Here is a 14,264-nt window from a genome sequence, read left to right on the forward strand (position 1 = left end):
ATGACACACCAAGCACAGGGCTGCTGTGAGCAGCAGCATCACACTCTGCTGTGTTTGGAGAGTAACTTACAAAGCTATCACAACCCTGCAGTACTTTTCTGTCAGTGGTGCCCAGCATCATCCTGAGGGCCTCTCTGCTCCTCTCTGGAGTAAATACACAGAAAGATTGTCCAAAGTCCAAAGGTTTGGGGCTAGGAAATGGTTACTCAGTGTTCAAAAACAGGGCATTGCCTCTCAATTTGAACATATGCCTATACAGCGTTCTCAAACAACAGAGGCACTTTGGGGAGCAGAAATATTTGTTAACCTTAGGAGGTTGAGCCTGGGAAGTTACAACAGTAAAAAGATCAACCACAGCTGGGAGATACAAACTCCAGATGTCAGGAAGGCTCCAGCCCATGGAACAGGGACCATTTGCATGTAGCATTCAAAGGAAAGGGATTTTATAATGTCATTGCTGAGCCATAGATAAGGGTGGTGTACCTGATTTCCTGATTTTCTCCAACCTGAGGTGTGAAAAACATTTCCTGCCTCTGTTGGTTGATGTGTTCTGGGGGAGTGTTCCAGGGGCCTGCATAATCCCTTTGCAGGTTATCCCTCTCGAGTCCCAAAATACTGTCAAACCTATTCCAACTTTAGCTCAGTGAACTAAAAAATTGGCAATTTCTTCAGATCAACATGAACTTTCTGACATCTTGCTCAGCTCTGCAATAGTGGGAAAGTTGTTCCAAGGCACAAAGCCACACTGGAAGCAGCCATGGGTGAGGAAAGCACAGAGCCTGCACAAGTCCCCAGGTGGCCAACATGGCCCAAAACCAAGAGAGCTGGGGCCCAGGGCTGAGCAAGTTTTCTCTGAAGGAAACAAAGGCTTTGGCAAGAGTTTGTGGTTGTTACTTCAGGAGGCAGAAAGACCTCCAGGAAATGAACCATCTGCAGATCAGCATTAAAGTCAGATTATTTTCTGCATTTCAGAATATTCACCTCAAGCTGGTGCAAAGCCAGGGCCATCCACCCCCTTCTCTGCAACACAACACTGCTAAGTCAGTGTTCTCAGTTCACCTACCTGTCAGCTGCCTGAGTTTCAAAAACTTTTGATTGAAAAGACCTTCTGAGAAAGTGGAGAGACCTTGGGCAGCCACAATGTCTGTCTCCAAGCACGAAGACCTACAAAGCCCCAGTGCTCTGAGCCAGTAGACTGACACCAAAACAATCTTTGCTACAGTTTATTAACCAGAACAGCCTGATACACAAATTTGTGTTTGGTATTATATTCCTGTCAGATTTGTCAAACAGAAGTTATTTATGGTGTATAGGGAACAAACAACTTTTAAACGGTAATTAGAAATTTTAAATGGTAATTAGAAGATACCTCAAGCCATAAACAAATAAAACTCCATTTAGAATGGAGGACAGCCTTGTGTTCTCATGGACCCCATGTCCCAGGGATGTGCTCTCAGCTCTGCTGAGCTCCCTGACCTCCACCTGACCAAGTCACAAAGTGGAAGGGAACTGATAAATGTTTTTATTAGCAGCAGAAAGCAGAGGCAACATTGTACACAAAACGTACCCTGCTTTTGTTTCAATAAAATGCCCTTTGTATTCTAGTTATAAAGTGAGGGAGTACATGGGTCCTAAAAACCCAAAACGCTTCTCTGCAGGGACACTGAGCCAGAAACATCAGACACAGATCACAGTGAGATGCTGAATCATCCCAAAACTCCCTATGACAGTGAGGAAAAGGACTCTGAACAGTGAATAATAGGAATTAAAACTGGCAGTAGCAGAAACTTCAAAATATTTTCTGGTGGCACAGTGCAGGTCTTCAGAAGTGACTCTGTCCTCCAGACACTGCCATCAGCAGACAGACATTGAGCCCTGAAAACCTTGTGAGTAGTAACACTTTGTAGGAGCAGTCACAGGAGGTGGCAGTGGCAGGGCAGAGAGCACAAGATCTGACATGAGCCTTCAATGCCTAAACTTCTCTCCCAGCAATCACCTCTCTTTCCAGGAAGGGCTTTCAGAGGAGCCTGAAAAAGAAAAGAATTTGACTTCCAGGTCATCTTTGCTGGCCTGTGACAATTTTGCTGACATAGAGAAACAGAAAAACAAGGAATTTTTCTGTCTTGCAAACTATGAGAAAAACTAGATAAACCTCAGAACCTTTCTGGTCCTCAGTAAAGCCAAATGTTCTAGAATTAAACTTTTTACTGCTACAAGCAGCTTTGTCTAGGCCTGAGCTTGAGACAAAGAATTTGAACTATTTCAGTAAAATCAGTACAGTTGATTGCCTCACTCTTGAGCTTTGTGTGTACAGGATGCAAAGACAAAAGTGAATCAAGCTACAGAGATTTGATCACAAGAGGAAACAAGTAGATAGACAGAGCTGATCATCTCTGGGTTGCCTTCATCGCTGCTTTGTTCTGGCCAGCCACTCAAAGGATCACAGGAATGTCATGACTGTCTTGTTCTTGCCGATCTGCCAGGGCTCCAGTGGGAAAAAGCGGATGACAATCCTTTTGGGTATAAGAGCAAAAATGTGGTCAGGAAACATTATTTTACAAGTAGACATTATTATTGCCCAGTTTGCAACATAAGAGAAAATCTGCACTAGGGCCTGTCTTACACTTCAGGGGGTTCATTTAACAGAAGGAAGCATAAGCTGTGTATGGTCAGGGTAGAAACAGACTTCTCCCACATAAACAAAAGCACTCTGCATTTCAACACTTTAAATGTGATACTTGTTCATTTTAGAAGGAAGCACATAATACATAATCCTGCCAGGGATTTATCCTGACAGTATCCAAGAGGCAGGGAAGTACTACTATCACTCTTCTTTGGGAAGATGGGTAGGACAAGCAGAGATGGACATGGCTGACCTTCAGGAACAGCCTTGTTCCAGCATTTGCCAGGGTGAAGCTCTGTGAAGCTCTACCCATTCTGGTTGGGTTTCACACTAATTTCACCAACTGTACCTGCTGGTCTTCAGAGAACAGTAATGCCCAGACTGTTCAACAAGTGCATACAGTCTGTGGTTTCATCTAGTTCCAAACCACATGTCTGGAATTCAGCATCCACGAGCACTTAGTGTCTGCAACCTCGTCTTGAATCTGTATTACAACTTGGTCTCCTGGCGAACGTGGGAACTGCCACTATCTCCTCTACTCTGAACATCCCCTCGGTACTTGTCGTATTCCATATCCACGGACCGCACGGAGCTGCAGGCCCGATGGGAGGACGCCCTCGCTGCCCTTGGGGTGATCACGGTGCCCCCGGGCTGACCCCGCCGGGCCGCACTCACCGCTCGGGGCCGAGGCCCAGCTGCGCCGTCAGGACGTCGAAGAAGCGGGCGCTGTGCTGCTTGTTCTGCTCCGCCGTGCCCACCACGCCGATGGAGGAGACGACCAGCTGGGCGCAGGGCTCGGCCGAGCCCGACAGCACCATGGCCAGCCCGCTCCGCACCGTCACGTTCACCCGCTGCCGGGACAGGCACCGTCAGCCCCCGCCCCCCCGGTCCCGCCGCCCCGGTCCCGCCGCCCCGGTCCCGCCGCCCCGGTCCCGCCGCCCCGGTCCCGCCGCCCCGGTCCCGCCGCCCCGGTCCCGCCGCCCCGGTCCCGCCGCCCCGGTCCCGCCGCCCCGGTCCCGTTCACCTCCGCCGGTTTGCCCAGGATGTCCGCGGCGGCGGCGCACAGGCTCTGCGCCAGCCCCGGCGGCAGCCGCTCGGCCGGCAGGCTGGTGTCCAGCTCCACGAACGGCATGGCTGCCCCGCACCGCCTCTGCCTGCGCACCCCGGGCCCGGGCCGGCCCTGCCCCGCCCCCGGAGCCGCCCCGGCAGCGGAGCCGCGGCGGGGCGGGCTCAGCCCCGAGCGGCCGCAGCAGCGCGGAGCGGCCCCGCCGCAGCCCCGCTTACTCCGCCTCAGCCCGGCTGCCTGCCCGGCCTTTGGGATTCACCGTGGCCATTGCTGGGCTGTGCATTAGCGGCTGTGAGAACAAAACCATCGCGTCTCTCACTCGTGGGTAAAATGAGTTTTGTGACGGCCTTACTGCCAGTGGAAAAACATTTCAGGTCACTACAACAGACACCTCTGTGCAGGGAGGGTTGAGAATGGAAGCGCGGTAATTACCCGGAATGACCAACACTACAAGAAATTAAAAAGCAAGCAGAGAGGTTACTGCTTTATCCAACGTGTATTAATTACAAGGACTTTGAGCAGTCAGGACTTTGAGCTCCCAAGCTGGTAAGTGACCTCGGCAGGCTGGCCCACAGGGATGGTCTAATCTACAGATCAGAGGTGTCTAAACCAGAGATCAGAGGCTTCTCAGAAGCTGAGCTACTGTCCAGTGAGGTTTCATGAGCTCCTTTTCAGCAAAGGCTTATGAACCAGCTATACTAAAAGATCATCATTTAAGGCACGAAACTGTTGGGAAAATTTGCCTTGTGTAATGTGACATCTTGGTTTTCTATAATTCTAGGCAATGCTGATGAAAACTGATGAAATTGCTCATGTTTTTTTGCTTAGGGAATTGCTTGGCCTTCACTGCTGCTAGTGAAAACAATACTGGCACAAAGAGTCGTGTGCAAAAACCAGCCAGGAATAAGGCTGGGAAAAGATTTCTAGGACAGAGTAGTATCTAGAACTGAAACCTTGGTGAAAAACACCATGAGAAAACAACAGGTTTTTTTAGAACTTGCCAGTAAAAAATGTCACTAGCCAAGACTTAGTCTTGACAAGGTAGCACTGCGGAAAAAAACCAAAAAAGCAGTTATTTGATTAGTGAAAGAAGCAATGCCTGAATTCCATTACTCATTTTGTTTTACAGGAAGAATTTTTTGGCAAGGATTTTAGGGTAAGGGCAACAATTACTTATGAATGGAAATATACAGATATATATTCCACCAATTTCTGCATCCTTTACAATTTGTTATTTTCAGCTGAAGAAACTGGAAATGGTTGGATTTGATCAGTTTTACCTCATAAATTGTGCTGCAGTACAAAAGAATTTTGTATTTGAGCTATAACTGGGCAGAGACAAACAGCCAAGAAAAAGAGCCCAAAAGCTCCAAAACAACTCTTTGCCCTTTTATTGTGATGCATGTGTTGCTCAATGCCACAAAATCTCTCTTATTACTTCAGCTGCACAGCGTGACTTACTTGGTGAACATCCATCCAAAACAGTCTCAGAAGAGCATGTCTGCATTTATTCCCTCTCTGCATTTCCTAGGAGAAATGTGGATTGCTATTACAGTATTACCATAGGAAAAAAAACAATTTGTGCACTGCTATATTTTCTTTCATGAAAACACTGTGAATGCATTCTTTCAGGGTACTCCTTATATAATGTTAACACAGTATTTAAGGTAGGCAGTTATTCCAAGGCTGTGGCCACCAGCAGCATGGATCTCCAAGAACAGCTGCTGCCACACGTGTACTGGTAGACAGAGCACCAACAGAACCCAGGCTTTCAGAAATCCAAAGCAGCAGTTACACTGAAGAATTATAAAGATTCACAGCTGTAGATGAATACAAAGAAATTTCTCAAAGGAGCTTCAAAGGAAAAAGAAGTATGGAATGTACATGGACAGCCAAGCAACATGCCTCAACAATAAGAAACTTTTAAAATTTATTTTTTTCACTTTTGTGAAGTAGTTTTGTGCTCTACTTCTCTGTGCAGACAAATGCTGGGAAGATGAGGATCAGGCACACTTTGCAGGACAAATGTTAAAATTGAAAACAATGATCCTCATCCTATTCAGTTCTTTAATGTTCCCAATTTATAGTCTGGCTTGAATTCTGTCAGGAAATACCATTCTTGTCTCTATCATCTCTGAGAAGACTGACACTGAAATAAAATTCAGATAAACATTGAGTGACCTGTAGGACCTCAGCCTTCTGTTTAAATTTAACATTTTTAGGTCTTAAACTTTCCTCAGTTTCCACCCCAAAAAGATACAAGAAGGACTTGGCCTGGGGGAAACACTTTGCGATTTCTGTGTTAGAATTACAGTGCTCTTTCCAGTTACATGTAGAATTGGATGTCAGAGAAGAAGTTAAAAAGGAAAAAAAAAAAAAAAAAAGCAGGAAAAATGCTAAGATAGGTTAATTCATTTCAACATCTTCATCAACACAGGTGCCAGTTGCTCTTTCAGCTGTGGATCAATCTGAATATTGCTCAGTTCTTTGATATTGAGGATCATCTCATGGGCTTGGAAAAAAAGCTCTTTCCCCACAGCATCCTCCACCCGCCTGCGCCATTCCCTCAGCCTGGGTCTGTCTTCAAAGATGTCACAACCAACTCCAACAGGCTGCAGAAAGGGGAGAGAGTAACAGTGAGGCTTGGGGCAGTCACTTCTTTCTGAAACAACAGGCACTAAAAGTGTACTTGCAGGTACAGGTGAAGGGGGAAAAACAGGAAAAGGTCATAGAAGAGCGGTAGGAAGGAGGGAAATCTCTGGTCAGATGTACCTATCTGAGGGACACAAAAGCTAACTTGTATTTTACAGCTCAGTTCTTGGGTGCTGGAGTAGCTGTTTAATGCAGCATAGATAACCACATTCTGTGAGTTGTTTTCAGCCATGACACTGAAAATGTGGTGGGTTGGGGTTCCAGAGAGCACTGCCCAGTTTGCAGTACAGAGTGCTGGGTTACACAGCAACACCCAGCACAAAATGTGAAGTGTTTGACTGAACCTGTGTCCTGTCTAACATAATCCACCTCCCTTCTGCTTTCTGCCTGTGCCACTCTCTGGAACACAATGTAGAGAAGCAGAACTGCTGATTTTCAGTCCCTTGGACAATCAACTGGGAGAAAGAAATCACTGCTGGGCTGCAGGATCCACCCTGGTGGTCTGGCAGGGAACAACCAGTTTGTACCAGACTTAATTTGATTGCCTCTGTCTGAGATTAATTCTTTAATCTTCCAGACATGACATGGGCAAGTATTATATTCTTGAATGATGGAAGTATTCCTACATGGTTGTCTCATTTCATCAGACCTGTCTGCTATTGCTTCTCACTTATATATAATTACCTCCTTCTCTGGTGGTTAAAAATAAAGTCGTGATAATAAATGAAGAGGTTATTGCTAGAGATGAAAAACAAAAGAGATCTGTTGCAGCCAGCTTTTTTATTTTCGCTGCTGTTCTGAACCCACTCTCAGATTCTCCCCATTGTCTTAGGCCAGTTCTGCTGAGATATGCCCTTGTTTCTCCTCCTAGTGAAGTGTTACCACATGCTGCACCCTCCCTGCTCAGCAGCATCTGTTTTCCCTTGTGCTGATGCTTCCTCACCATGTTCCAGCACTCACTTGCATCAGTTCCACAATGGCCACAAGATCTGCTAGGGAGATCTCACTCCCAATGATAAAAGCCTTGTCCTGCAGAAACCTCTCCTCAAATTGCTTCAGGGAAGTGGACAGCCCCTCCATAACCTCCTGGAGCTTCTCTGAGGGCAGTGGCTGCCCTGTGAAGAGGGGAATCAACACCTGAGGAGAGAAGGGACATAACAGTATCTGTGCCCATCTTCCCTGGTAGTAGTTATTCAATTTACACCCCATGATCATCAGTGACCTGCAATAAAGCCACGGAAGGGGATGGCAGAGCTTCATAGGCTGTGGCAGCTCCCCAGAGCTCCTGGACAGAGAACACACCAGCAATCCTAAGTGGCTGACCTGCCAGGGCAGCAACCTCCAGCTAGTCAGCAGCAACGTGCAGAACAAAATCAAGGATCCTCATCTCATTTTGTGCCTGGCAGCTGTGCCCTCCCACTCCACCCTGCTGGGCTATGAAAGAAAAATGGGCAACAGCTCCAGGGAAGACAAATCTCTGCCACAGTCACCCTTGCTACATCCTCTATGTCACCAGCAGCTGGCCAGCAGCAGCCCCTGCCAGGTGCCCTGCTGTGGAACTGGGGGCTGTTGGCAGCTGCCTGTCCCACAGGGTGACCGAGAGGGGGAATGGTGGTGGCTGTGGCAGGAGCATTGGGGACTCATCAGGCATCAACACTGGCTTCATCTGTGTGACAGCAGCCAGCAGGGCTGGAAGTGGTCAACACCATTTTTACACAAAACTTTCTGTGGCTCAAAGCATCGTTCATAATTTCAATCTAATTTCAACAGAAGTTTTTCTGGAGCAATCACATAAGTGCAGTCCTTGTGTCTGCACAGACTTGCTGGCACAGGGAGTAGCTGCCTTTCCACAGTATTTTTGTATCAGTCACAGAGGTGTATGCACCTCTGGAGCCCATAGTGCTTCACAGCTGTGCTGCCTTCAACTTCCACAGCTAAAGAAGTACAGTTTAATTAGAGAATCAAAATTAAAGACACAAATTTCAATCAGTGCAAGTGGACTGAATTTCTACTTACTGCTAGTATATTCAACAATTCAAGTTGGGATTGCTTAATCCAAGACAGGATTTTGGCCAAATACATGTGGAATCTATTTAATCAGAAAATTTCTAGCCAGTTCTCTTTCTAAGTGATTCCAATTATGCACAATGGGATCTTTGGGTAAAATCGCTTGAATCAGCATCTTCTTCCTTTTCCTTATCTCAGGGCCACCTATCTTCTCCCATTTCTAGCTAATATGCTTCTCTTACATGGTGGCTTTATATGTTTCTATATTTACAGTTATTCTGAGGACCTTTTCTGCATCTGGGCTATCTAATCATCAACACCAGCAATTAGTTGGATTACTTTCCCTTGGAGCACTCCAGTGACAGCCTGCAGAGGCTGGAAGAAGCTGCTTCTTGTATGAATCTGACTCATATTGGAATTACTCTACAGCCAAAAAATCAAATATCATTAAATTCAAGAAGATAAATGAATCCTTATATGCTTTGTTAGGCACAAACAAGGGCAAACTTTACAGTGGAGGAGTGAAGTTCTTATCTGTTTACTAGCAATCCTGATTTTATCTGAAATTCCATACCAGCTGTCCTCACAGAACTATGCTTGCACCTAGGTCTCTAGGGATAGTTGAATTAACTGCCTGCTGAGGAAATTGGTGTTTTGGTGAGGAAACTGTTGGCTGGAAATTGGTGTCCAGCAAAATCACCTGATACTAAATGATTTTCTGGCTCAGGATGAATCAGGTAATTTTGCCTAAATGTAAACTGGCCTGAGTATACTGAGTAAAGAAAATCTGCCTCTCAGTGTCTCTCCTCTCTGTCCCTGAGGCTGTTTCAGAGAAGCACATAAGTGTGCTGGAAGCAGAAGACTCCTGGATTTCCACCCTAAGGAGGCTGCAAGGACTTGTATGAAGAACACAAGTCTTTCTGCTTCCACCAACAAAACACATGTTCACCAAAGCCAAACTTTGTGCACACTCTGCACAGCTGTGCAGGGAGGGGGAGGCCCTTGGAAGCAATACTAAATCTGTGACATATTCTCTCACAAATCCAGGCAATGAAAGCCTGTTGGGTTTGAGACCTTCTGTAGTTGACCTTCTTTAAGGGAAAAGCCAAAATTACCAAATCTGCTTTTGCCAAATCCTGATGTTGATCAGTTTGGAACATCTCCCTCTCCAACAGCTCCTTTAGCTAGGAATGGCTCAGGTTTATTATTTCATCATGACAAACTGTCTCTGAACTGGGGCTGTTAAAAAGTGCTCAGTATTCTCACAGGAAAACATCACTTGACTCACGTTTTTACATTCAGTCTCCTTACCTTGATCCACATGGTTTTAGGAGCGTTAGCCCTGATGTTGGTGTGGTGCCAGGAGAGGTACTCATCTACCCGGGCCCGTTTCTGTATGTCTGAGGGGTACCAGTGGTCAGGAGTGTTGTACTTTCGACTCAGGTACAGCAGAATGGCAGTGCTGCTCACGCATCAGCAGAGACAAGAAATGCGTCAGGCAGTTATGATGCACAATGCTTTTGCCTAAGCTCCCTCTCCTGCTCCTTCTCAATTTGTTGCTTCCACTAAAAAGCATTTAGATCAGGATTTCCAGTGGAGTCAGGAGTTCCAGTGCCACATAAAGGCATTTAATTCATATTGAAATCAGTGGCTCTTAATCACCTCAGCTTCCAGGAAAACTTTAACCTGCTGGAAAATCACAGTGCTGTTCTATGGTGCTGCTGGGCAGTATTGGGGTAAAGAAACAATAAACCTCCATGATCATCTATCAGTGATGATAGCTCCACTTGCTCCTTGCCTCTTCTGACCCATCTCTCTGGGACCTGTGCTCTTTCTGTGCTTGTGCACTAAATGAAACTCTCTGAAGTCAGTGGAAGTTTCAGCAAGAAAACCCTACAGAATCTTTTTGTGTTTGTCCAGATGTTGATACTCTCACTAACTGGCAGAAGTCAGATGGAAAAAGATCTTAGTCATCTGCAACAATACTTACACTATTAGTACAAAAAAAGATACCACAGAAAATGTGCTGACAAAATGGAAGAAAATGCAGACACCCTTACCATGCTGATACTGCTATAGTTCAATTATTTCAATATTATGGCATCATTAACCAGTCTCCATATTAATCTTTTAAAGCCTAAATTTTATCTGTGTAGATGTTCTCTCAGCCTTTAATTCAGATAAACAGAATTCTTTCCTAGAGTAAAAGTGATTTCTTTTCCTAGGGTGAAAGGAATTTTTATAAGCTTTAAACATCTCCCAGAAATGTTTATAATCCCATTTTGAGGTAAGTGCATTCAGGGTGAGATGAAGAAGCTAAGTCAGCTGAGTTGTTTACATTCTGAAAGATAATTCAAACAGAAAGTGGAAAGAGATCAAATGAGGTTATAGTATTAAAAATAACCAGCATGTTCATATATTCTGTGATCCTTAATTATTCCATGGGAATGACATCTTCCGAATGCAGCACAGATTGCTGGTACCCAAGGAAGTCAAAGGACTGAGTTCTTACCATTCTGCAAGGGTGAAGTCTCCGTCCTTTAGTGCTGGTACTTTCTTCAAGAGGCTGACTTTGCCTGCACCTTCACTATTTGATGGCCCTAAGAACATCAACAGACAAGTCTGAGGTCAGAATTGTGTCTGCCAAGAGCATGATAAATGAAATACCTGCAGCCAGCTGGATGATCAGTGAGCTGTGTGAGGTTTTCCCAATAGGTCACAGCTCACAACTGAGAGGTAATGAAATGGCAGAGTCAGCATAAGGGCTGTCTGCAGAGGGCACTCAGCTCAGTCTGGGCACGTGGCATGGAACAGTTTCTACTTCTAACACGAGTTCTCTTGCTTGACTCAGGTACCAGGATACTTGCAGAACTTACTGACAGAGTGGACATCAGCTAGGGCCAGGAAAGCTCAGACACCTCAACCCTGCACTACTCCTGACTCTGTGTTACTCCTGGCTTTGCACACCAACTACTTCTAACAGGAAAATACGGGATGAAGACACCATTCTGTAAGAATTTAAACTCCACAGTCCCTTGGAGGAATTAACAGCTGACTATCTAATCAGTCTTTCAGTTTCCCACTGCTGGCACCAGACTTGCCAGTCTGCAGTTAAATGCCAGATTATTGCACAACAATTGCACACAGCCCAGGAACACCTGGGTAAGAAAAGCCGTGAGGAATTAGTTCGTTTTGCTTGTTTTAAGTGTTCCTGAGGAGACATTAAAAGTAAAGTGCAAATCCTGATCAAATCAGTATGACCAGCAGGAGGTGTTGTACAAAAATCCCTTTGTTCAAAAAAAGACAAGAAAAAGGATCATTAACTTACAGTGATCTCCGTCCCTAAGAACTATTTGTGCCCATTGAGGAAGCAGTGGCAGTTTGCTGGACAAATGTGAAGTAGGAAATAGTCTGTGGGAAATAAAACCAGCCTCTGGACAATCAAGTTTATTTGCAGCTGGTTTTGGAAGGGCTGGGAGAAGACAGGTTGCTGCATTACAATTACAGACTGCTTTTCCTTATATCAATTTCACATAATGAGTTAAATCAAGCAGAGCATACATTACCACTTGTGCTCCTTTCCAGCTGACTGGCCTCTACCTTGTTTCTTCTTTGAGAAGTGTTTTTTTTTTTAAAAATTCCAGTGTAAGTAGCTTCATCAGAGACTAAGGTTTACATTCATCTGCTAGTTGAAGAGATTCAAACCCACATTTTCCCTTTGGTTAGGAAAAGCCTCTGGCTACCTGCTGTGATGATGGCTTCCAGCTTAGCTGGGTAAGAGGTTCCATCTGCACAGCAGAACTGGGCAATGCTGTCAAGAGAGGTAGGAAGCCTAGGTAGAGCTTCTTAAAAATAACAGCCTAAGAGAAAGCACAAGTTAAGCCTAATAACTGAGAAAATTGAGTATAAAAATAAAAATGTCCAAAAATCAAGCCAGCGGGCAAAGTAGGGGGTGCCTCACCCCCATGGTTTGTATCACAGAAAGACAAATGTTTGTAAATCTCCTGTCATGCAAGGAGTTGCTCAGGGAAGGTGCTTTGTTCTGTGCTTTTAGAAGGGCCCCAAAAGCCAGTGGTCACCACACACCCAGCTCTGGTGAGATCTGTGGTGTTCAGTTGGTCTTCAGAAAAATGCAGTAGAAAGTTGCCAGTCAGTAATGCCTACAGCTAATGAGCAGTCCCTTGGCAGAGCCAGCTGCTTGGTTGTCCTGCTGTCTGTGTTTATTATCCAGGGCAGCAGGAAACTAAGAAACAAGCACATGAGAAGTAAGCAGTGGGTGAGGGCAGCCTGAATCAGATTTCAGAGAGATTTCATCATACAGCAGTTCTAGCAGGAATACTGAGCATATTTATTGCCTGACAGAGCTAACAGGACATTACAGCAGGTTGGACAGTAGGTCAGTGTCTGTGACACAGCCTGCACCACAGCCTGGGGATGGCATCACATACTTTGGTTTGTACATAGATATACAAACTGTATACAAGCTGAGACTCTGACTGATCTGTGAACCTCTAAATGCCTTGGTGTGAACACTAACTCCAGGCTGCTTCATTGGGACCCACTGGTTATTGTATGAAAATAGAGACCAAGATTTGTATTTGCAGTTTAGCAGAATTTAAGCTTGTGTCTCTCTTCCAGCCAGCAGAGCCACTCTTCTTGTTTAGTGGTATTGGAAAGCCCATCTTTATCATTCCTGTGATGTTGGCTTGACTTACAGTTGTTTAACATCAGTTGTATCTGAGGTAATTAGTTGTTGATGGCTCCCAAGGATGGATGGAGATATGGATAGATAGATACAGATGCACACAAACAGTGTGTGTTGTTGGGCTTTAACAAGCAGAGTATCCACAGTCATAAAGCAGGGCAGGCTGTGACATGAGGAAATCTTAAGCATAAATCATACAGCAGAGAAGGGGGCTTATCGGTGGGTGAAAAGAGCAGTGGAGAAGATTTTATGGAAATAGAAGGGGGAAAATGCCACTCTATTTGCCAATCACATACCTGCCTAATCATCTTATCCTCAGCCATGGATTTCCAAGTAACATGTTTTGCCTTAGGCAGAAAAGTAACAATTTACTAGGAAAATGCAACATTTAACTGGGCAATAGTCATACAGTTGGAGGAGCCTGAACAGCTGAGTGTTTCCGAAAAGTACAGCATTCCCAGAGCACTCCTCGGCCGTCAGTGTGACTAATTTGCTAGAAATGGCTAGAGGAACATTCCTCGGAGAGCCACAAAAATAGATGCAGCAGAGCTACGAGACTGCTCTGCGAACTGGAGCCTCACGGTCAGACCACTGCGTTCAATGCCCCTGGGCAGAGCAGGGATCAGCATCACTCGGGTGACCCTGGCAGCTCGTCCTTCCCTCTCACCGGGCTGAAGGACGCGCTGCTGCTCCTGTGCCGGGAGGCGAAGGTTTTCCCCGGCTCCGTGAGAGCAAAGCCCGGCCAGGTCCGGCGGGCTCAGCCCGGTCCCGCGGGGGATCGCGTTACAGCGCCGAGCGCCTGCGGCCCGTCCGTGCCTCCCCGCCCGTGGGGCCACCGCCCGGGGACACGCTGGGCCTCCGGGGACCCTCCCGTCCCCTGCCCTGCCCTCACCTGCGCGGGGCTGCTCCGAGCCGCTCCCCGCCGCCGGCTTCTTCCCCAGCACCGAGTCTGCCAAGAGCCAAGAAAGGGGCTGAGCCCGCGCCCCGCCGGGCCGCGCCCGCCCCGGCCCCGCCGCCTCGGGGCAGCGCCCGTCCCACCTTTGAACAGCTCCACGTGCTTGAACTCGAAGGGGATGTTGTTGCTCCGAGCGAAGATGTAGATGGAGCGGCAGGGCTGCGAGAGCAGGTCCAGGTACAGCTCCAGCCCCATCCCGACCCGGCCCGCCCTGCGGGGAGCTGCCGCGGCTGTGCCGCCGACCGCCCGGAGCCGC

The 14,264-nt window shown here is 46.6% G+C and overlaps 2 protein-coding genes across 3 annotated transcripts; both read right to left on the reverse strand.

Annotated features, from left to right (window-relative positions):
* Positions 1-1,207: 1,207 nt before the first annotated feature.
* On the reverse strand, positions 1,208-3,795 carry LOC102103009 (D-dopachrome decarboxylase). Of its 2 annotated transcripts, XM_088065244.1 has the most exons (4): positions 3,648-3,795; positions 3,299-3,474; positions 2,403-2,513; positions 1,208-2,027 (listed from the first exon to the last, which is right to left on the reverse strand). In XM_088065244.1, exons 1-3 carry the CDS (start codon positions 3,753-3,755, stop codon positions 2,441-2,443), a joined length of 357 nt encoding a protein of 118 aa, XP_087921370.1. In that variant the 5' UTR covers positions 3,756-3,795; the 3' UTR covers positions 1,208-2,027; positions 2,403-2,440. The 2 variants fall into 2 exon arrangements, with proteins under 2 accessions (XP_087921370.1, XP_005524536.1); XM_005524479.3 differs by having other exon boundaries at positions 1,208-2,513.
* A 1,262-nt stretch (positions 3,796-5,057) lies between these two features.
* On the reverse strand, positions 5,058-14,264 carry LOC102103312 (glutathione S-transferase theta-1). The gene is made up of 6 exons (XM_005524480.3): positions 14,092-14,264; positions 13,946-14,002; positions 10,861-10,948; positions 9,660-9,810; positions 7,302-7,478; positions 5,058-6,301 (listed from the first exon to the last, which is right to left on the reverse strand). Exons 1-6 carry the CDS (start codon positions 14,201-14,203, stop codon positions 6,101-6,103), a joined length of 786 nt encoding a protein of 261 aa, XP_005524537.1. The 5' UTR covers positions 14,204-14,264; the 3' UTR covers positions 5,058-6,100.

This window comes from Pseudopodoces humilis, chromosome 20, assembly GCF_049639895.1.
Source record: "Pseudopodoces humilis isolate 2021_Gansu_Grassland_sample_001 chromosome 20, ASM4963989v1, whole genome shotgun sequence".
Taxonomy (NCBI): domain Eukaryota; kingdom Metazoa; phylum Chordata; class Aves; order Passeriformes; family Paridae; genus Pseudopodoces; species Pseudopodoces humilis.